Source organism: Thamnophis elegans, chromosome 4, assembly GCF_009769535.1.
Source record: "Thamnophis elegans isolate rThaEle1 chromosome 4, rThaEle1.pri, whole genome shotgun sequence".
In the NCBI taxonomy this organism is placed as follows: domain Eukaryota; kingdom Metazoa; phylum Chordata; class Lepidosauria; order Squamata; family Colubridae; genus Thamnophis; species Thamnophis elegans.
Window position 1 is genome coordinate 68,156,724 of NC_045544.1, and position 22,665 is coordinate 68,179,388.

The 22,665-nt window shown below is 38.2% G+C and overlaps 1 protein-coding gene across 1 annotated transcript; it reads right to left on the reverse strand.

Annotated features, from left to right (window-relative positions):
* Positions 1-1,368: 1,368 nt before the first annotated feature.
* GNG4 (G protein subunit gamma 4) lies at positions 1,369-20,736 on the reverse strand. The gene is made up of 3 exons (XM_032217071.1): positions 19,452-20,736; positions 8,822-8,930; positions 1,369-4,536 (listed from the first exon to the last, which is right to left on the reverse strand). The coding sequence occupies exons 2-3, from the start codon at positions 8,918-8,920 to the stop codon at positions 4,408-4,410; spliced, it is 228 nt and encodes a 75-aa protein (XP_032072962.1). The 5' UTR covers positions 8,921-8,930; positions 19,452-20,736; the 3' UTR covers positions 1,369-4,407.
* Positions 20,737-22,665: the final 1,929 nt, after the last annotated feature.

Here is a 22,665-nt window from a genome sequence, read left to right on the forward strand (position 1 = left end):
CTCTTCCAAATGCATGCGGTTCTTGAAACCAAAGCTATTAGTAAAATGAGATTTTACTGTGGTGCAGAAACACACATTAAGAAGTAGTGTGGTTTTATTGTTATGCTAGGATTGATGATGAAAGAATAATATGATGAAATATTAACAGTATAATATAGCCATTCTTTTTTGCAGTTATTTGCATTTTGTGATTTTCTCCCGGTTCTTTCTCTTCTCTTCTGTTGTCTCCAGATACTGCACATTTACTAACCAGACTTTTTTTGTCTTAACAATTGCTATTATGGTTTGTTGCATAGTCAGCCGGATGTTTAGACTGGATTTGGCATTTTTAATCCACCCATTGTGTCCTTTCTAAAGACCTACATTACGCAGGTGTTTTTGTTTCATTTTGTTAATGGATATAAGCTGTTCCAAATAACCTGCTTTTCACAATTGACTGAAGGTGAATTTGTCAATGCCGAAGATGTTGAAGTGGTGCTTCACTTGTTTGGATATTGTACCCAAGGGACCTATTACCATTGGTATTGTTTTTTCTTTCATTTGCCCCATTCTACTTCTCTTTGGAGGTCTTCGTATTTTGTTATGTTCTCCAGTTCTTTCTCTCCTGTTCTGCTCTCACTGGGTTCTTCCATGTCTACTCTCAATTGTTAAGTCTGGAGTGTTATGTGGCAAGTGCTTGTCTGAATTCTAAAGTTCCAGGGCACTTTAGCTTCTTCATTTTCATTTATCAATTTTGTGGTCCCACAAAGTTCTTGCTTCCAGGCAATTGGTATTTCTTGCAGATCTTCCAATGCAACATTGTTGCTACATTGTCATGTTGTTCTTTGCAGTCAGTCAGTGCAATTTTCCTGCAGAATGAGGGTCTTAAAATATTTCCCTCTTGACATTAACCTCTCCCAGTCTATTACCATTGACCAGCAATTGTATCTTCCATTGTGACCTTGATCTTTGCACAAACCTTCTGCTGTTTCTGCTGACTCCTGTCATTTCAAGGCACTTGATTATCCAATCTTGGCACAGAGTTAATGCTGTTGTTTGTGGTCAATCTGTGCAATCTTCTTGCAGCAACTTATTATTATGCTCTTCAAGGCAGTGTTGATTCCTGGAGACTCTCTGGACAGGTCATTTCAGTTTTCTTAGCAATCGTTCAGAAGTTTCCATAATGGCTAACCAGACCAATGGGAAGCCTAGTAACATGTTTACTTTTAAATGGCTTTCCATTGGTCTGACTGGCCATTGTGGGAACAAAATATGAGATTAAGCAATCCTCTAGGTATATTTATTTATTCGTAAACATCACAATTAAAATAAGGTATAATCCATGACATAATATTTAAAATATAAAATACAAGATTAAAGTAAGTACATATTAAACAGATCTTGCCCATATCTTGGTCTCTAAGTGACTTTGCATTATGGCTTGTTTGTACACACTCCATACCCGTAATTTTGGAACAGCTTTCACTTTGCATCACTCAAATTTAGTTGTCTCCCTCCAATTTAATCTTAATCCAGTTTTTTCTCCTAAAGGAGGTATCAGCTGACTCCTCAATTTGCCTCCAAGCTTCCTTTTCCTACTGTAAATTATTGAGGGGGTAGTTGACTTCTGGTTGTCCCTGATCTCTCCATGGCTTTCAGTGCCATTGAACATGCTGTTGTTCTGGATCTTTTAATTGGGGACAGAACTTTGCTTTGGTTCTCTTCCTTCCTCTGGAATCAATTCTAATTGATGTTAACAAGAGGGGTGGGGAATTAAGCCCACACCCCCTTTTTCATGAAGTTATTCAGGATTCAACAACACTCTCCCCACTCTTATTTAACATATGCATGAAGCTATTGGATAAGGTCATCTGTCAGAATAGGTAGTTCTGTCTTGGGTTGTGGAGATTCTGCTTCTATGTCTGAGTGGGCTCCAACTCAACCAAGCAGGACTGAATGGTTCTGGATTTTAGGGTATCCAGAGTTCTGGACTGTAGATCTTCTGTCTATAGTTCTGGATGGAGTTGTGTTGCCTCACACAGAACCAATGTACAATTTGGGGGTTCTCCTAGACTCACGGAGTTGATGGCTGCAGCCAGATGGACTTTTCTACAATTTCATGTGCATTAATTGTCTCCTTTCCTGGATCAAGAGGAACTGTGCATGGTCACTCATGCTTCTTTCATCTCCCAACTGGATTAGAATGCAATGTATTCTAAATGGAACGCCCCTTTCTTCAAAACAAAGCTACAATTGGCAGCATGAGCAATTATGGGCATATATTAGTATGCCCGTACTACATTATCTGTATATGCCTTTTAAGATGCACTGGTTCCCAGGCTTTAAGGTGCAATTCAGGGTGCTGGTTAGTACCTATAAAGCTGGTCATGGCATAGAGTCAGAATATTTCAATGACCACCTTCCTCTAATTGACTCTACCTGCCCCATCACATCTGGCAAAATAAGCATGCTCTGGGTCTCGTTGATCAGGAAACATGTCTTTTCTCTCAATGTTAGCCCTTTGGAACACAATTTCTCCTGAGATTAGATCCCTAAACTTGCTGCACTTCTGGGCTGACTTTTCTTTTAGGCATAGGATTTCAGAAATAGTGGAGCTTGTGAATTTATGATTTTTTTTGTTTGTCCAATTATCTTTGCTGCCTTTTTTCTTTTTGATATGTTTTTATTTTTTCTTTTGTTTTGGTGTTTTATTGTGTTAGTTGCCTAGAGTTAGAGCCCAGAGGTGGCAGCCATACAAATCCAATAAATCCAATAAATAAATGAATAAATGCAATCTATTGCTCAATTTTGGGCTGAGGTTTTAAACATCAATTTATATGCAAATTAGTTGCATTTTAAAATGTTTTAAAACTAAAAAAAACCCACATGCTTATTATACAAAGAAGATTGCCCATATTTAGAGTATTAAAATACAGCATACTTACTTGGGATCAGAAACAGATTGAAAAAGAACTATTTCACAGAGTCATTCAGTGAATATATGGCATCAGTGGAATTTTAACCCCAGATGAAAAATTGATACACAAATAGTTTGTATTATCCAATAGACAAATAAGTGACTAGAAATACAATCGCAAATGAAAAGTAACTTTTATTAAAATATTCAAGTAAGGAAAATGATTAACAGTACATTTTATCATACAACATATACCAAATGAACTATATAACTGATTTCAGACAAACAAGCTTTTACCAGCACAGACTTAAGATTTTTTTTAAAGATAAGAGCCAATATAAAGACCATAGAAATCTATGTTACTTAATACACACTCAACTGTACTAGAAATCTGTATTTAGCATATTACAAAGGCTAGAGGTATATAATTTGAAATATTAAGGAACATATCAAGATGACATCCTTTGCTGCAGGCTGCATAGTTTTTAGTATGAAATGGGAATCGGTACCCAGAGAAACTATAATTAACGTGTTAAATTTTAAAAAAGAATTCTTTATTTGAACTGGACTCCACACTGTGCCAGTTTGACCTATGGAATGGTATCAGTGTGCTCTTTATTTGGCCTGCAAGTTTTTCATGTGCTGGTTCTATTATTAGAATGATTATTAGTGCTACTGTCTGCTGCAATTAGCATACTGCAATACAAAACAGAAGAGTAACATCTTAATGGTAAAGAACACATTTTAGATTTTAAAAGTACTAAATTTAATCCTTGGCATCTCAGGTTGGGCTTAAGTAGGCTCCTGTTCAAAACCTGAAAGTGCTGCCCATCGGTACAGATAATTCCAATAAGTTGACCAGTTGTTTGACTTGGTATAAGGCAGCTAATTGGGAAGATTTGATTTAACTTTAGTATCCATAATTCAAACATTCATCAAGCACATTCTCTTCTGCAATCCCACTTTTTACATGGAAATAAAATAGTTAAGAAATTGATAGTGCATATTGCTCATCATAGTTTCAGTTCCTCTGAAAGACAGCCTGGGTTGGCACACAGCACCCAGGCTAAAAGGCGATTGGCCAATTTGTGACTCAGTGTGTTGTGCAAATCTAACCTGTATGGTTGATTTATGATTCACTGTGTGTTCCGTCAGGCAATTTGGTTAATTCATAAGCCATTATTATATAAGCTATGGCTAGTCTACTATGCAAACAAGCCAAAGACAGTTCATGAAATTTAACCAACAAAATCTAATTATCGCATAAGTAACAACAAATAGGATTCTTTTATTACAAAACACAAATAAAGAACAATAGAAATGTTGAGCACATACCACTGATAGAAAAATTGACATTAAAAACCTTCACTTAAAATGTATTAACTTAGAATATATTGTGTTCTAGAAAGGTTGACTTTTCGACTGAATTACTATATGGGAGAAAACTTGAGGAAAAGCATGCACCATCAGTAATGTATTTTCACAGATAACATTTTCAACTGCAGGGTGAATCATAGAATAGTACATAAGAGCTTCTTCTCCCGGAAGGGATTTTCAGATGCAGGCACCGGTATAATAAGGGGATCTTCTCCCATATGAGCATCACAATATGCCAATAAATCAGCAGCTGCCTTGGATACCTAGGAGCATTTTAAAAAGAACAAGAAAAAGAACAAAAGAAAAATGGGAGAAGGATTATCTAAGTATTATTACTATTGCAAGAGTGTTAATAGATTGATCCAAGCAATATTTTCTATGTAGTAGTCCTTTATACCATAGCTGGGGAAATAGATGTCCCAGGCTTGCACATGAGTTTTGAAAGCTTTCTATGTATCTCCCAGCCTCTCACCAAAATTCTCTGTATTATAATTTTGAATAAGGCAGAAACACAAAAGTTTTAGGTATATAAGCAGTAATCATATAATTAAACAATGTAATGTTAAATTATTTTAAAGCTTTTGCCTTGCCACATCAATTTTTTTAAGAATATGATTTGCACATCATGCATACATCTCAGACTATCATTCAGTATATTATTTATTTATTAATCTCTCTGAAATTATAGTAAATCCTTAAAAAATAGTACATATATGTGACAGAGCTGCACCAACCATAGGTAATGATAAAGGTTCACCTCGCACATATGTGCTAGTCGTTCTTGACTCTAGGGGGCGGTGTTCATCTCTGTTTCAAAGCCGAAGAGGCCAAAGGCACGCAGAATGCTGTGACCTTCCCAAAGAACAAAGTCACTCCAAAGAACAAAGTCAATGCTATAAGGAAGCCACGTGTAATGTTGCAGTAGAGCTGGAGCAGCAAGATGCACCAAAACCAAGCATTTTTTAAAATTCATATGTAGCTCCTTTACATGTTTTATTTTTAGTCTATGATAATGTACCAAATGGTACATTCTGGCATAAGTCCAAACGTTCAGAGAAAAAAGAAAAGCTCAATTAGATTTGTCAGTTATTTTTTGTGCTAGCGGATTGTAAAATAGTAACAGAAAGGAAAACAAAGAAAAATTAGATTAGAAATTTATATAAGGAAACTAAATTTTGAAATATTCACCAAGCAATGTAACTTAGAATCAACAATTTCCGATAAATTGGTTTCCAGATCTCACAATCCAAACAATGTGACTACATTAAACCAATAATTGATTAAATCTCTTTTTGTTTATTATCGATGAATATTACCAAAAAATTCTACCTCGGAGAGTTGTTACCAGATATTTATGATTTAAGTCAAAGTTAGCAATCTCTGAAAGAACTAGAGAATGTTATCATTACATTTCAGAGTAAAGAAGGTGATTAAAAACAGCCCAAGTTAGAATATAATCCTGTTAGATACCCTATAATTATAAGATTCAGTGACAAGACAAAATGCTGCAATTACTACAGTCACCTTCCATGAAAAGACAGACATAATTACTGTTCATGCAATGACACCCACTCTGCTTTTGCTTTGTATCTAAAATGAGCACATCCACAAACATCTCACTAATGCCAGTGTTGATTTCACAACACTATTTTAGAAATAATTAACAATTCCATCTTTAAAGGAGAATGGGAAAAGCACAATAGCTGCTGTATGCAATTGTTCACAGTCCTACTCATGTTAAAAATCAGTGTTTCTTGACTGAACATCAGCGGCATAGTTTTGTTATCCTAAAAGGTATCTGCAAACTTTAGTTATACCATACAAATTTCTTCTACCAATATTGTTTCTAACTTTTTCAATTTTACTGTTTTATTTTAAAAAAGGAATTTTCTTTCAGCAACAATATTTATCTACAATGCATTAGTTTCATCTCGATCATAGCTACTGTTTTTAATTAAGATTCTAATTTTTTAATATATTTCATTCGCTATTCTGAATATTTTAAGAGCTTAATTTATCGGTTCTTGGACAATCAGGTCTTTGCATATTAACTTCAAATATACACAAGTCTCTTGTTAATACAAAAAGTGATTAAATGAAGAAGTCTCACATAGTTTTTTAAATTATTTTTGCTGAATTGAGAAACTATTATCACACTGAGAACAAAGCAAAATATTATGCTTTACAATATTTTGAAATTATTGTAATGGCTTTTTAAAGTTATTAGCTGTTCAAAACAAAGGATGCAATAGTTAAATTAGAGGCATTTTGGTTTACTTATTAGCTTGGTATACATATTAGCTATGTAAATAAGCTCTATATTCTTAGAAACATCTATGTATTTCTCATCTTAGTAATCAAAAACATATTATCTGTACATGCCCTGGACATGCATATGGTTTCCAGATGTGTGATTATCCAAGTAGTATATCAAATTAGACCTGTTTAGCTTTAAAAATAAAACTAGGTTAGATAATGTTCAACTTCTGGAAGAAAAGAAATGGTAGCATATAAACAGTATTAAATCCTCAGTCTCTGTTTTCCTTTCCATAGTTGTTAGATCTAATCTGTCTGCTCTTTGCATAGATGTTCTTTATAAGCATATTTTGACTTAATTCACTGAATACAAAGAGCTATGCTTGGCTACTAGCCTAAAATATACAAATCTTAAGTTTTGTGGTTTTTTTATGTCACCAGTAATGGTTTAGAATATTATACAAAGCCAGCCAATGGTGTCTTTTCAGTAAACCATGATTATATAAACCATAGCTAAGTACATGGACTTAATTATGAACTCAATTTTATAAGGCAGTAACAGTGTTTACCAATGACATAAAAGATTGTATATAACATCATGAAGCAATATAATTGATTGCACTGATTCTGAGCATCGGCTTTTTCAAAATGTCAATTTAAATGTATCATTCAAAATGTTTTGTACATGTGAAAATGAGTCATCTCTGTTTATGCATATGCAGAAATATAGTAATATTTGCGTGGGAATGTTATTTGAACAATAATAAAAATTATTTTACAATGTATGTGTTTCATTTCCAAAGAGAAGTAAACATGTATAAATTCATTTTACTTATCTCATGAATATAAAAAATCACAATCTAATATATTCAAGCCAAAAATTTGTAATGTGCAGTAGTAATTTCAAACCAGAGAAAAATCTGCTTAAGCAGTGTTTTTGGAGAATGAGGTCTTTGAGAAACAATTTTACAACTGCAATTGACAGGACACACAGCAGGTTAAGTGTTCTGGGGAGGGTTTAAACTTCACAGAATTGTCACTGAGCCAACTTGTACCATGTTTGACAGAAAATAAGACAGGGTCTTTTCTCCCCCCCCCCAAAAAAAAAATATAAACACTGGGCCTTATTTTTGGGGCGGTCTTATTATTTTTGAGGTGGAGGAGGCGGCGAGCGTGGTCACCTCATGGCTGCTGCTGTGTTGCAATATTTTCAGGAAGGGCTTATTTTAGCGCATGTGCTCAAAAGCCCAAATGGGCTTATTATCCGGGGAGGTCTTATTTTCAGGAAAACAGAGTAACAACATTTAATTAATTTTACAAGCCAAGATATATTGTGGAAAATTTAAGAATTGTCAATAGCTTTAAAACATTCTAAATACTGCTTTGTTCACTCAAGTACTCCATAAAATTGCATTATGTAAGGATGTATCACATCTAACATTCGATAAATCTTCTAACTCCAGTTACAATGGATATAATCTACTTTTTTCCTAACTTAAAATGAGAGTCTTTTCTCAAGAGAGAAAAATATATCAACAAACTAAGACAGTTACAAAGCTGCTCAGGAAATAATTCAAGGTTAATCTGATCCTTCACGTGCAATTAACTTTAAAGCATAAATGCTGAACCCTATAAGTAATAGCAATATGTCCTAATTTCAGCATAACCTAAACATATATATTTATGCAACTTGAGTAAATTCCAACATTATCCAAATGGATTTACATTTGAACAGTAGGACTTTTCTCTTTTTAATTCCACAGTGCCAACTTTAGCTTCATTCTATCCTGGGATTACCCCAAGGTTTCTGCATCAGATTTTGAAAATCCAGCGGGTTCTAGGAGAAAGAGTGTCTTCCCCTTTTGTAATGCAATAGATACTGATCCATGAACAGTGAAGGCAATTGTAAACAGTTAAAGCTTCCTAATAATAAATATCATAGGATAATATCTGTAGGAGTTACACTGAAAACCAGAGGGTACCAAGGAAGGAATAATCATTGTGACCACTGCCACCCAGTTCCCTGCCTGAGACATGCAAAACATGTGCCCCTTAAGCTATGAGAAAATTGGTGATGGTGGGAAAGCTAGATTTAAACTGAGCTAGACAAAAGGGGAAATTGCACTCTCATATTGACAGGTGGCAAACAACTAGTTTCAGCCTAGTACGGATGCCAGTGTGCCATAAAAATTCTTTTCTAGCTACGCTTTGTTGAAAATCTGAGTAGCTTCTGCAGATTTCTAACTAGTGGGTGGTCAGAATTTGTAAATATGATTACAAGTTCAAATTTACCTTTATCCTATCCAGATATGCTTCCATTTTTAACTGCTCCACTGCTTTTCTTGCTTGAGATATATTTGTTGTACTGTTATTAGGCATTATCTCCTTCATTCTGATTTTCCTAGATCAATAAAAATGAGAGCATTACAAATTGTTTATTTTCAAAAGATAAACCATTCTAAGAAGAGATATATTTTTTCTAGCTCCAGATTTTTCTTACATACTTCTTTCATTTCACTGATCAGTCCTCATTCAATTGCCAGTATGGAATGTTATCTCTACAATCTTGCCCAAGGCGCTTCAATATAATCAGTATCAGGTTACCTAATAATAACCCATCATATTTAATACATAATTAAGTCATTTATTATAGCAGGAGAGATAAGACAACTCCCTAAATTGAGACTGAGTAAAGGCTGCATTGGCAGAGCAGAATAGTAAGGGTCAGGAAATTCAGGGGTTCACCACCACCCCCTATTTATTTGGACAGGAGAGGTTTTTTAATTTTGCTTTGTTTTCTTTAATTGGCCTATTTCTATGTTTCCTGCTTTAAAATATCAGGAAACTTCACGTCCTCAGTGATAAGTAATAATACCACTGATTTTCATCAATCAGTTTCAGGGCTTCTAGGATTTCAAAAATGCTTAAGGGGGCCACAAGTTACCCATTTCTGCATAATAGCTTTGGAGAGAAAGAAAAAAAGAGAAAGACTAATATTGCAATACTCAATACTCAAAACCTGAATTGGTTTTACAAATCAGGGAACTCTGCATTTGCCTGTAAAATAAAATTTCACCTTTGAAAAATTTGTTCATTTTAAAGAATTGCAGGCCAGATTTAAGGGTAAAAGAATGCCCAAGGTGGCTTCTGTCCTATCAAAAGACAAAATAAAAATGTAAGACATAAATCACACTACAAAAAAATTCATTTATTCTGTTTCATATTTTCAATTCCAAATCCAGCAATGTAATTTTTAGAGCTAATAGTGTTGAGCTAAACAGTTTAACATCCTGTATGTTTTTCCCCCCTGCTAATTTAGTTTTAGATTCTCAGTACATTTCTTCTTTCATATTAAAACACAGAATGTTTCCTATTCTCCTCTGCTTTATTCTCCTTTATCTTACCTATTTTGTAAACCCAACAATTATAATTTAAAAATCATAGTGTTGGAAGAAATGTCCATCTGGATTCAGTTCCAAGTGGGAAGAAAGACACCGGAAACATGGAGACTGCTTGGAAAGATGGTTTAATGGTAGACAGGACCATATGTTTTGAGGTCCTGAGCAAAAAGAAAGCACAAGGGTGAGAGAGGGAGAGATTTATACCCTCTGTTGGGCTTTGGATTTGCTTCCTATTCCTGTGGCAAGAAATGTATCCTGATTGGTTGTCAGACTCCCATGGGGCCATGCAGGGGTAACTTTGTAGGTTGTCTTGAGTCCCACAGGCTGGGTTGAATCTTGCTGGGTGATGTAATCTGCTCAGTGCCATGTGGTGAGATAGGTAGAGGGCGAACCCTATTATGTCCTGAGGGAGAAGGTCTTTTGTGTTGTAAATTAGCTTGCCCTGCCTTTCTGGGGCTATTAGCAAAGGTGAGGGCTGCTTTCCAAGAGCATGTTTCTCCTTTTCTCATTCAGGGAGGTATAATATTCTGCCTTTTTAATATTTCCTAGAATATTTCATTCTTCTAGGAGAGGGATGGGGTGCTAACATCCTATAATAGCTTATGGCTTAACATATGCCAATTCATCCTATAGCAATTGATTCAATCAGTAATAGTTAAACAGAGAGCCAGTTTGTCCACTGGTTAAGGTGGCAGGCTAGAAACTGGGAGACCATGAATTCTAGTCCTGCTTTAAGCATGAAAGCATGCTGGCTGACTTTGGCCAGTCATTCTCTCTCAGCCCAACCCATCTCACAGAAAACAGAGGACAAAAGAAGTATTAGGTATGTTCACAACTTGGGTTTATAAAATAATAAAGGCAAGATTTTTTTTAAAAACCTCCCTTTAGACAATATGTGAAGTAGTACGGAAATACTTATAAATGGTTAAAATGTCTGCTGTACAAAATTGATGTATAAAAGGTTGTATCTAGAGCTAATACCATATCAGAAACAAAATCACTACAAAAGGAGAACTGAAAATGAGAATCAGTTGATTTATTTGTACCTTAAAGGAACCAATTTATTTCTGTCATAAAAGAAATCTTATGACCAGATTTTGAAAGAAGTCATAAGTAAAAACCAGGCAGTCAGTGAGAAGCAATGGCAACCTGTAATATGAACTTCCCTATAATTTGCCTGTCTATCTCTCCTGCTATTACTGATAGTTAGAACGGTTTGCTTTTGATGTTAAGGTATTTTATATATTATTTGTATTGTACTGTTCTGATGCAGACTTTATTGCAGCATTACAGTTTTACCTGAGATATGCTAATTTGAGGGAGGTGGAAATATTTTTATTTCAAATAACAATGAAATAAATAGCAAATCTACCTTAGAATGTCAATTTAAATTCCTGGGCTATTTGATCTGAAAATCAAACGGATGGTTAAAGAAAAACTTGATATGAAAGATGTAATGCTCTCCTTCATCTTTCTAGTTCTACAGAATATGAGAAGATTAACGTAGGATAATGGGCTATTGTGCAGGCGTATAGGCCAGGGGGGAAGGGAAGTGCTACAAGAGACCTGAATATTTGTGAGTGACAGGATAAAAAAAACACACACAGCAAAATCTCTGCATACTCTCCTACTAAATGAGGTACCAGAGGGTTATATCAGAGTCAGATTAAAGCAAATATACTCAACTCTCTTAATTTATTGCGATCAATTCTGAGAATGTGGCTTCTTAAAAAGATTTGGAAAAAAATAAAACCAAAGGTAAACTGGTGCTTTGCTTGCTTCCACTCAATATGAATATGAAATAAAAACAGTAAGAATGTAATGTTTTTCAGATTTCTCTCTATGTTTTTCAAGCAAGATTTCCTTTCCTTTAATAATGTATTTTATTTGATTCATGTTAAAGTTTTGCGAAGAAGCTACATTACATATCTATATCTCTTGAGAAAGAATTCCAAAGGCCATAGTGCACGTCAGGTTTTTCCCCTTTCATTTTGCTTTTCCCCTTTTTTCCCCTTTCATTTCATTTCATTTATTTCATTTGTTTGCTACCTATCTAGCTGCAAGACGACTCTGGGTAGCGTACAACATTTATTTTTATATTTGCCCTTCTGGACTCTGAGACCAGCAATTCCTGAAGAGAGAAATAGAGATATGAAAAATAATGAAAATGGATATGGTGTGGCTGAGGCAAAGAGAGACCTTGGATTTGAAAGCTGTTAAATCATTTCCCAAACCAGTAAAATATTTGGATGAACAACCTTACGGTAATTAATCAGTTTCTCATAACCACTCTCAAAGAGTAGTTCAAATGTCATTAAAAAACTACTCAAGCACACATAAAATTGTTCTGTGGATTTTTTGTTCCTTTTTGGCTTCTACTCTCTTGTCTTAAAAAGTTTTTGCCTGCTGCAGACAAATTGATGCAGTGTACTTGTGATTACAGCATGGGTACATACATTTGCAGTTATAAACCATGAATCAATAACTCTAACATTAACTTATCTGGTGGGAAGAAAGCAGGGGTGGGTTCCGGCAGGCACTACTGTCGGTTCGCTCATGTGCACGCTACACGCACTGGATGTGCCCTGCACATTCATGCACAGTGGAATAAAAATTGTTCTACGCATGCAGAAGTAAAAAACAAGATCGCAGTGCTTATGGTGTCACCCAGACAACCGGTTCGGGGTCATGGCAGGCCTGGGTCACTGCCGGTTCCAGCGACCCAGGCTGCCAAACCACTACCAGTTCACTCAAACCAGGTCAAACCGGTAGGAACCCCCCCCCCCACTGGAAGAAAGCAAAGGACAGGCAAAAGAAGCGGACATAATCTCTGTACTTTCACTTTGGGGACGAAATAAGCCATTTTGCAAAAAATACTAACCCACTTTTCCCTGGATATTTTTGCCACTGAGTATTGTAAAAATGACATATAAAGTGAGAAAAGTGCATGAGCAAATAGCAATCAAAGTTTTGCGCTTGATTCATTTATTTCATAAACAAAGATATCTACTATGTAATGCCCCAGTGAATTGCCCTCCCTCCCCTTAGATGCAGTAACTAATTGTACCACTTTCAACTATATTAATTACAACCACAAGCTTCCTCTCATTGGTGGTCAATCTCTCATACAGCTGGGTAGAAATTCTGGCCTATTTCTCGATAGCAATCTGCTTCAGCTCAATAATGCTTGAAAGTTTACTAGCATGAATTGCTAATTTCAGACTCTACCAGCTTTCTCTTAAAGTTAACATCAAATATGTTCTTCTGCAGCCATTCTCTTCCAGATTTCTTTGTATGTTTGGGGTCAGTATCTTTCTCTATGATCTAATGCTTGAGAAGTGACATGAGTCACTCCTGGTGAAATGGGAAGCTATATAAATTTGACAGACAGATGAGGGAGGCAAAGGGAGGGAGGGAGAGAGAGATTTTCATATTGTTGAATGGAATGTTTGTTTTCTGCCAAACATAACAATTCCATGTAATTGCAAAATGTTCATATTTGATTCATCTGTCCATAAATCTTCCTTCTCAAATCTTGAAAGCTGTCCAGGCGCCTTTGGTAAATTTGAAACAAGCATTACTATCCGTAGCAGTGGCTTCTACCTTGCTTACCAAACTCCAATAATGCCTTTTTAACCATTTTTTTCCAGATGGGTAAATTGTAAGACTGTTTGGTCAAGATAAAAAAAATCCTTCAGATCCCTACATGCTGTCCTGGGTTTTAATTTCTTGTATGCTGTGCTCTTGGTTTTGAGAGGATGGCTGCTGTTTACTGTTCACTGATCTCCAAGCCTTCTCCATTTCAAGACAGTTTCTGACCGTGGATTAATGGAGAAATAGTTCTTCACTGTTTTCATACTAAACATGTTTAAATATCCAGAACTGATATTGTAAGACTTTCACATTGATGAGGAGCCAAGGTTTGTGAGATTTACATAGGGTAGGGTTGCTGGCACACAGCAGCTTGATTGTTTAATGAAGCACTCACATATCTAGCCCTAGATACATCTGTAATGCACCTGACTGAATTAAGGGGAAACTACAATTTTTCACACTGACACATCATATGGATGACCTTTGTTTATGAATGAATAAGACAAAAATGAAACTTTATTTTTTCACCCAGATTCCATATATACAGTACGTATTAGTCAGACAACATGAAGCTCTGATTGATAGAGAATTATGCAGAAATTCAGAAAATCTTCATACTTTTTCACAGAACTGAAATTATTCTCTTGCCTATTTCATACAAACCGAGTCTTCCAATACTGGCTGCTCTGGGTGTACGCTTTACGGTTGTGGGCCAGCTGCCGGCAGAGCGTACAACCATAGAGCGTACGCCCAGAGCGGCCACTGTTGGAAGACTCAGTTTGGAAGCCGCCAAAAAAGCCATGCTGGGATGGCGGCAGCAGCGGAAGTGCCCTGGTTCTGCAGGGAGAGCTGGGCCAGGGCATCGTGAGGCTGGGAGGCTTGTGAGCGAAAGCAGAAAAGCCGATCATGCAACCCCCCCCCTCTCCAGCCATGGAGAGCGCCATTTACTGGCATTTCGAAGGCACCAAGCCGTGGGAGCCAGGTGGCAGCAAACAGGTACTCACACAGCTTGGCAATACCCCTAGGCCATGAATGGCGCTGTGCCCAGCTGGAAAGGGGGTTTGCCGGGTGGCTGCTTGTGAGCGTGGTTGCTTCATGGCTGTTGTGTTGCGCTGCTGCGCAACACAGCCATTCGCCCATGAGGCTGTGCCCAGCTGTTTGGGAGCCCGCTTGCAAGAGAGCAGCCACCTGGCAACCCCAAAACAATAATCCCTCCCCTCATAATAAGGCCCAAGCCGTATTTTGTGGGTAAAAAGAAAATAAGACCCTGTCTTATTTTCGGGGAAACACGGTCAGTGTCTACACAGCCTTTGATTTTTAAGATGTCTTGCTACTGGATGAAAATTTAAAATTTAAATATGGTCATGTGTTCAAAACATTTCTCCTTTAGGATCTGCTCACAGAACCATATCTCACTAGTTAAACTAAGGTTATTAAACTAAAGTTGTCCTTAGGCAGAATCTACAAAGAAAAATACTACCCGATAGCATTAACCCTATAAATACCAATCAGAATTGAAAACCCTGTAATGCTGCTCTGATTTTTTTTATTATATTATGATTACAGGTTTTAATGGGTATAGAAAAGGAAAAAAAACACATTATAATCAGGTGCAGGCCCTATAAATGTTAATAACTGTAAAGCTATTTTTATTTTATATATTTTAATTATCCAGTATTTAATGTAAATCAAATAAATGAACCATTAATATAGACCAACAGCACCATCTAGAGAAAGAACAGCAACATGCAATGGTTTGTGACCCTTTTTAATTGTACAACTAAATTCTGGCATAATGGGCAGAAATTAGGTATATGATTTGCCACAGTTCTTCAGTGAAAAGTTAGTACACGCACTGTATAAGATTAATGTATCAACCCATTTAACATATCAAAAACAAATCTTATTTAATAATATTTAATAGGGTCCACAATTGTGCAAAGTTTTGCTGTCTACCCTATAACACCAACCTGACCAATCTTTGGGTTACAAAAGATTTGTTGGTCAGGAGCCATGCAAGTCATAGAATCATAAGATAGGATTGGAAGAGACTTTGGTCTTCTACTTTAATCCCTGATAGAAATCCTCAAACCATCTCAGGCAAATGACATTCCAAACAGTTTCAAATATTTGTACTACCGGTTCAAGCTTGCTCCCACACACACTCGCGTGCACGCATAACGCTTCTGCTAATGTGCAGAAGCATCTGGGCAGGTGGGTGGGGCCTGCAGCACCGCTACTATCGGTCCGGCCGAACCAGGCTGAACTGGGAACAATCCACCACTGATTCCAACCTTTGCTTGAAAACCTCCAGTGATGTGGGATATTTATAACCCAAGGAGGCAGACTGTTCCACTGCTTGACCGCTCTCATAATCAGGAAATTTCTCATGTTTGACTCTCTGTCTATAAAGCTTCCACCCATTGGTTTTTGTACTCCCAGAATCATTGGATTTCAGGCAGCATATACATATAATATATAATGTTGTGGTTGGTCATACAACCAGATGTTTAGATTGGATTTGGCATTTTTATCCACCTATCTTTCCCAAGGACCTGGAATAGGCAGATATTGTTATTTGATGATGTAAGCTGTTCCAGGTAAAACTGCCTTTTGATATTGACTGATGGTGATTTTGTACATGCCAATGATGTTACTATTCCAATTGTTTAGAGATTGCACCCAAGGTGCACTACTTATTAGTAGTACTACTACTGGTATCTGTGTTTTCTTTTGCCACAGTTGTTCTATTTCTATTTGCAGATCTTTGTATTTTGTAATTTTATCCAGTTTTCTATTCTGTTGTCACCATGTACTGCCACATTACTACTACTACTACTACTACTACTACTATTACAATTGTATCACAGCGGCCAGTTGTTTCGCTGGATTTGGCATTGATTACTAGTCGGGCCCCACCCAGGGGCCTAGGACGTCGTAACGTATTTTCGTAATATACATGCGGTTTTTTGCATTTGACTGATGGTGATTTTGTCAATTATTATTATTATTACCTTGGCTCTAAGGAGAATAACCCATATTATGTCCGCTCTTTTAATTGACTTCTATAGGATTTAGCCTCCAAGTCTGTTTTGACCTGCACTTTTCTTCTGTGCCCCCCCCTCCCTCCCATGTGTCTCAAGCAGAGCTTCTGACAGACTGGATCTCTTTCTCATTTTATAAAAATAGAAAATTAAAACAGGAATTAAATAGTTCAGCATTCTCCTTTATGTCTATCACCATCTTGCTATCTTCTCTGACCAACAGACTGATCATTTTTCTCTTGTTCCACACATAATTCTAAGCCACTTTTTGTTTATTTTTGGCATTCACAGCAAACCTCAGCTCCTTTCCTTATAAATTCAGGCTTTTTCCTGAAATTTTCCTTTTCTTACATGTCCCTCTTTTCATTCTTTTAAACTTGTCTTTATTGTTGTTATTCTCAGTTTATTATAGAACTGTATTTTTAATTCCAGAATCCTCTATTCCTCCCTCAGGCCTTGATCTTGGAAGTATGGAAAAAAATACTACTTGTGCTCCAACCATTTTTGCTTTCCTGCCTAACCCCTGATAGTCCCTTGATAATTATTCCAGGTTGTTTCTGGCAGTGTCTTTGTTCCAATGTGAAATAGAAGAAAAGGTCTATGATCAATACGGTAGGATTGATTAATCAAGTTAGTGTTTCTCCATCACTCCTGTATATTCACATTTGGGAAATAGCATTATTTCCCTTGATATCAAGTCTGTAGAGTGCCGACTTCGTTTATCTCAGGATCAGGTCATCCATCAACATCACATACCTTTGGGACAGTGATTGGATTTCTTACCTCCATGGAAATTCAAGCTTCTCTTTTCCCTGTCCCTGGAATTCTGAGAGAAAAGTCTTTTCCAGAAGTTAAAAAAAGTCTGTTTCTGTACCCATGAATACTTGCATCTTTAATCTCTTTCTAACTCATACCTTCCCATCATCTCCCTTTATCTCAATGCCTCAAGCAGGGATATCCCAATCAGTCATCTATTTGTCACACTTATAGAGTCCCCCAAGCTCTTCACTTTCTGGTTTGGAGGTCAGCTCTTTCCTTTCTATCGTCTGGTTTGTTATTTATTTTTGTTTCAGCCAAAAACATTTTTCAAAAATCTGTACTGCAGAGCAAGGGCTATTCCCATCCCATCCATTGAGTGGCACTTGGGGGGAGGGAGGAGGTGAAAAGTGAAAAAAATATGCAGTAGGTAGAAAGCATCCATTTTCTGAGCCTTCTACTAGCACTTCAACTCCAATCCCAGGAAAGGAGTCAATTAACCTCCACTGACTCTTCAGATAATCCCAAAGAACACAGTTGATCAGGACCAACTTACTTTAGTCTAGAACAGATCCAGAACCGTTTGGGGTAAACAGTTACCTCTCAAAATTATTCAACTAAATCAGAGGGCCAGAGCATGATCTTGTTTTGCTTTGTTTTGCTTGATAAACTTCATCATCCCCCGAACAATATGATATTGTAAACAATAAGATATGTTTATTTCCAATTTTTAGTATTAGATTATATGATGAACAATATATGTTAATTATATGCTGTGCCCTTGTAAAAATAGATTTATGTGTGGATAGGTACATTTACGGACACACGTAATATGTGCAGGGTTTTTTTCCTATTCGTTTTGGTGTCTTTGATTGAAAGATTATATGCCCTCAAGTCATTTTCAATTCCTAGTGACCGCATAGATAGATTTTCTCCATGACCGATATCTTTAAACAGCTATTTGGTTTTGTATACTTGTCACTAAATTCTGAACATTCTGAAACCTATCCATAATTTTTTAAGGGATATTTAACTGGATGTTCCTCATCCCTTGCCTGAAAACAGTTTAAAATTTCTCAGATCTTTTTTTTCTTATCTAATGCTAGCGCCCTGCTTTCATTACTGTAGTACAACTGGAACAGTCTGTCTGTTTTGCACTAAAATCTGTTCTGGCACTTTTTCATCGGAACAATTGAAATTTCTCAATGTTGCTTGTCTATCAGCTCCCAAGTAGAGAAAAAGGAGAAGAGGGAGGGGGGGAAGCAACCTTTCTTAAAATGCTGCTTTGAAGGTTTGAGGCTTGCAACACTTTTCTTTCTTTTTCCTTTCAGGAGTACCCTAACCTTCTGCACATTACATTCAGTGGCTAATCATACAGTTAAAATATTCATCAGAAACCAGCTTATTCTAATAAACAAGCATCCGCTAACAAGGCTCTTCTATCCCCAAAACGCGCAAACAACAAACAGTGCCAGTTTGCAATCTCTCCCACTTCCTCAGAATATTTGCCTTCTGCCCACAACCTTCATTCTCTGATGGATGCACTGCTACTACCTCCCTAATATATGTGTTATAGACACACATACCCTCTCTGCCTTCTCAGATTTTCTAAATCAGGTGCCACATGGCCTGGAATACTGTACCCAGCAAACTCAAGATACTAAATTCAGACACACACAAAAACACACAACACATATATAGAAAGCTTCTGTTCATTAGAAAGAATCATCCATGCCAGTTCTTGTCATACTCTTGATTTTATATGGTGGAAGTCAGATGAAGGCTTAACTATGTGAGAAGTCTGTCTGTGTAGTGCAGAAAGTGGCAAAAATGAAAAGCAGAAAATGAGCTAATGAAATACAGCCTTACTGCACGGTTTCTGACAATCCTAGTGACAACTTCTTTAAAACAAATTATTTCGACTAAGACCAAGAATTCAACATGCACGCTTTGAAAATACTTGCGACACACCCCAATTCTACAAGCTGTGACTCTGCCACCGGCCAAAAGTCTCTCCTCCCCCACCCCCGTCTTCTCAACCAAACCAATGGGTTTGAGACCCACTGCCATCAACCGGAGCGGGGGTTTTCCCTATAAGTTCCCCATCGCCCCAGTGCGAAGACTTACCTTGCAGCAAGAAATGGAGGCTTTTGGCTGCCAGGGAGATTCGAACAGCGAAGCCACCACACTCACGCCTCGAGTGCAAGCAGCAGGGACACCTTGAGGTTGCACATGCCCGGGAGGAGGGGAAAGGGGGGGGGGGCTCTCTGACCTGCCTTGAGGCGAAGATACCGGTTATGCGTTTGGCGTGCGGTTTATTTTGTTTTGAAAAAGAACGCTACCTGTCCGTCACGCCCCCTGGCTAGCGGAGCAGCCGATAGCCGACTCACCCGCTGTGGCTGTGCTTGGTTGAGTCTCTGGAGGCGCGCGTGCGCGTCTCCGCGCTTGCCGCGAGGAGGAATTCCAGCTAGTGACGTCAATCGGGGCGAGGGAGAGCGCGCGTCCTCGGGCGGCCGTGGACTTCTTTCCCCTACTCTTGGAAGAGGTCGGCGGTCGGGAGATGAGCGTCATCCGTGCCGTCCTCGGCTGCATGAAGAAGGCACGTATGTGCTTCGTGGCTGGAAACGGCGGCAGAGAGGATAGACATAGCCGGAGAGAGGCGCGCGACTACAAGCAAAAGAGAGAGAAAAGCCGGGAATTCCGAGCCGCAGGGAGCAAAAGGCTTTTTTCCCTTCACGTCTCCGGAGAGACCCTGAAAGGAAGGGAAGGGCTCCTCTCCCAGCGCTGGGGGCCGAGTTTTTATCTCTGTTTGTCAGCGGTGCCGCGAAGGCCAGCGACCAAGGACCTTCAGCCGCCGATTTCGGGGCCACATGGCCCGGGAGCTTCCAAGGAGAGCCGCTAGTTAGCCTGGCTGTTGATGACAGCCGGGTAAATGGGCTCCGCACGGACACAATAAGACTCAGCTTTGTAGCTGGAAGGACATGTATGCCTCCATTTTTCGTGATAATAACTGCCATGTAAAACGAAACACACAAAAAAGAGTTTGTTTCCAAGTAAATGCGTTCGGTTTCAGGGGAAGCAGAAACAAAAGAGTTTCAAAGAGTGTAATTTGCTGTGAATTATAATTCACAGCAAAAAATGAAGGCCAACAGGAGTGCAGAAACAGGTGTAAAGCTGGGAGGAGGGCGGAGAGGGATGGAGGCCGAAGGGAATGAAGGCTTACAAGAGAGACAATGCAACAGAGCTATACTAAAAAGAAATTAGCTGTCTCCCATGCCAAAGCAATCTAAAGCTTTTTAAAGCTGCAGAAAGAGCCTGACTCCAGTATTTACCCCACTGAACCTAACTTTATAAATACAGTTCATATGACATACATAAAATGTTTGTTACAACTTAAAAGACACATTTAATTTGGAACTAATGTTATTTGTTTTACAAGGAAAAATGGACTAAAAAATTAGTCTAAAGTTTATCCTGCAGTAAGCAACAGAATCAAATTTGTTTAAAAGGAAAAAGGTCATCCAATTCCAGTCTATAATTTAAGAAGACAAGTGAGGGGTGAGTAAGAGCCTGTTTCACACTTTGGGTAAGAATCATGTTTGCAAAAGATATACAGATGGTTCCCATATTAAACACAAAAAAAAGTGTGAAGGACAAGTGTTCCTCAACACTTCAAAACGCAGGGCATCCTGGTGCATTTGTGTGTGTGCGTGTGTGTGTGAATATCTAGTTTTCACATATCCTACAGAAAGCACTAGTTAAAATGTAGCTTTGCAAGAAACCAAATCCAATTGAAAGCATGCTGAACTGAACATTGTGTGGGCAACCCTTCAGTTATTTCTTGTGAGAAAGACAAATCTAGATAGAATATTAAAATGGAAAGTATTCACACTGACAATAACGACACTATTATTGCAAACTTCTTCCCTGTTTTAATATGGTTGTGAAAGCCAGACATCAGAAAAGCTGAATAAAGAAAAATTAATGCCTTTGCATTGAGATCCAGGCTGACGAAAATGGAGAATATTGTGGGCTACAAGAACAACAAAATCATCTAAGCCTAGATTAAGTAAATGCAAATTGATCACTGAAACAATTATAAAGCTAAAATTTATCTATTTTGGATATGATAGGCACATAGTCCTTGAAGAAAGCTTGATAGTTGGTGAAATGGAAGCCAATTGAAAAATAAGCTGACAAAACAAGATGGCTAGACACTGTTACTGGTTTACAAAAATTGTTTACAGTCCTGGTGAATTGTTGTCTATCAAGTCATAAATAGTCAGAAGTAACAATAATAGAACCTCCCCTCCTTCTTGTGGTTCCTTTTTTGTATAACAGCATTGAATAAAGTTTAGCATGCTACAATTTAAATAAAATAGGCTTTTAGTTCTAGTTCATTTCAATATCCAATAATAGTACACCCTGTTCTAATAGCCCAGTTTGATTCCACCCATGATCACTGTCCTTTTATTTGAATACCCTAAGTACCCATATGTTCAGGCGCCCAGCACTTAGTAAGCCAGCCCGCAAGCATTGGAAACTTGTGGCCCGGCAGGAGCCGTTGGAGCTGCCACCAGACTCCGATAGCGAGGGGCCCTATGAGTCGGCCCTGGAGGATGTGGAGGACCCTGGACAGACTCCGCAGAGGAGAAGATCAAGAACATTGAGTTTTTCCTCTCTTGCGCAGTGCGCAAAAAAAAAAACTTTTAGGACTGCGGTGTGACTGGTATGTTTGATTGATGACTGTACCCACTTTTTTAACCTCACTATTGCTGTATTTTTTGTGTTTTAACTGACTTATGTGGGGAATGCATGGATGAGTGGCTGTGTTTGTGTGAGAGGATGACTGATTCGAAGGGCCTGTCGGGAAACGCGGGGGCCATAGGAGTGGTTGGTGGGACTACGGACATGGGAGTGGGCCGGAGCATTACGGTCTTAACAGGGAGGGGCAGATATGGCGGGGACTTTAGGGCTGGCCATTACCGGGGAAGGAGGGCTCGCTACGTCACAGAGATCCCTCCTTCCGGCCCTATGAGTCCCACTCCAAGGCCAGATGGCGCGAGTAATCAGGACCCTGGTCTCAGGCTGCTGTCGCTAAATGCCAGGTCTGTAGTTCATAAGGCTCCCCTCGTTCAGGACTTAATTTTAGACGAGAGGGCAGACCTGGCATGTATTACTGAAACCTGGCTGGGCCCGGAGGGAGGAGTCCCCCTTGTAGAGATGTGCCCAGAGGGTTTTCAGGTGCTACATCAGCCGCGATCCCAGGGAAGGGGTGGAGGTGTGGCTATTGTTATCCGAGAGTCTTTAGTACCTCGTAGGATCCCTGCTCCGGAGCTTG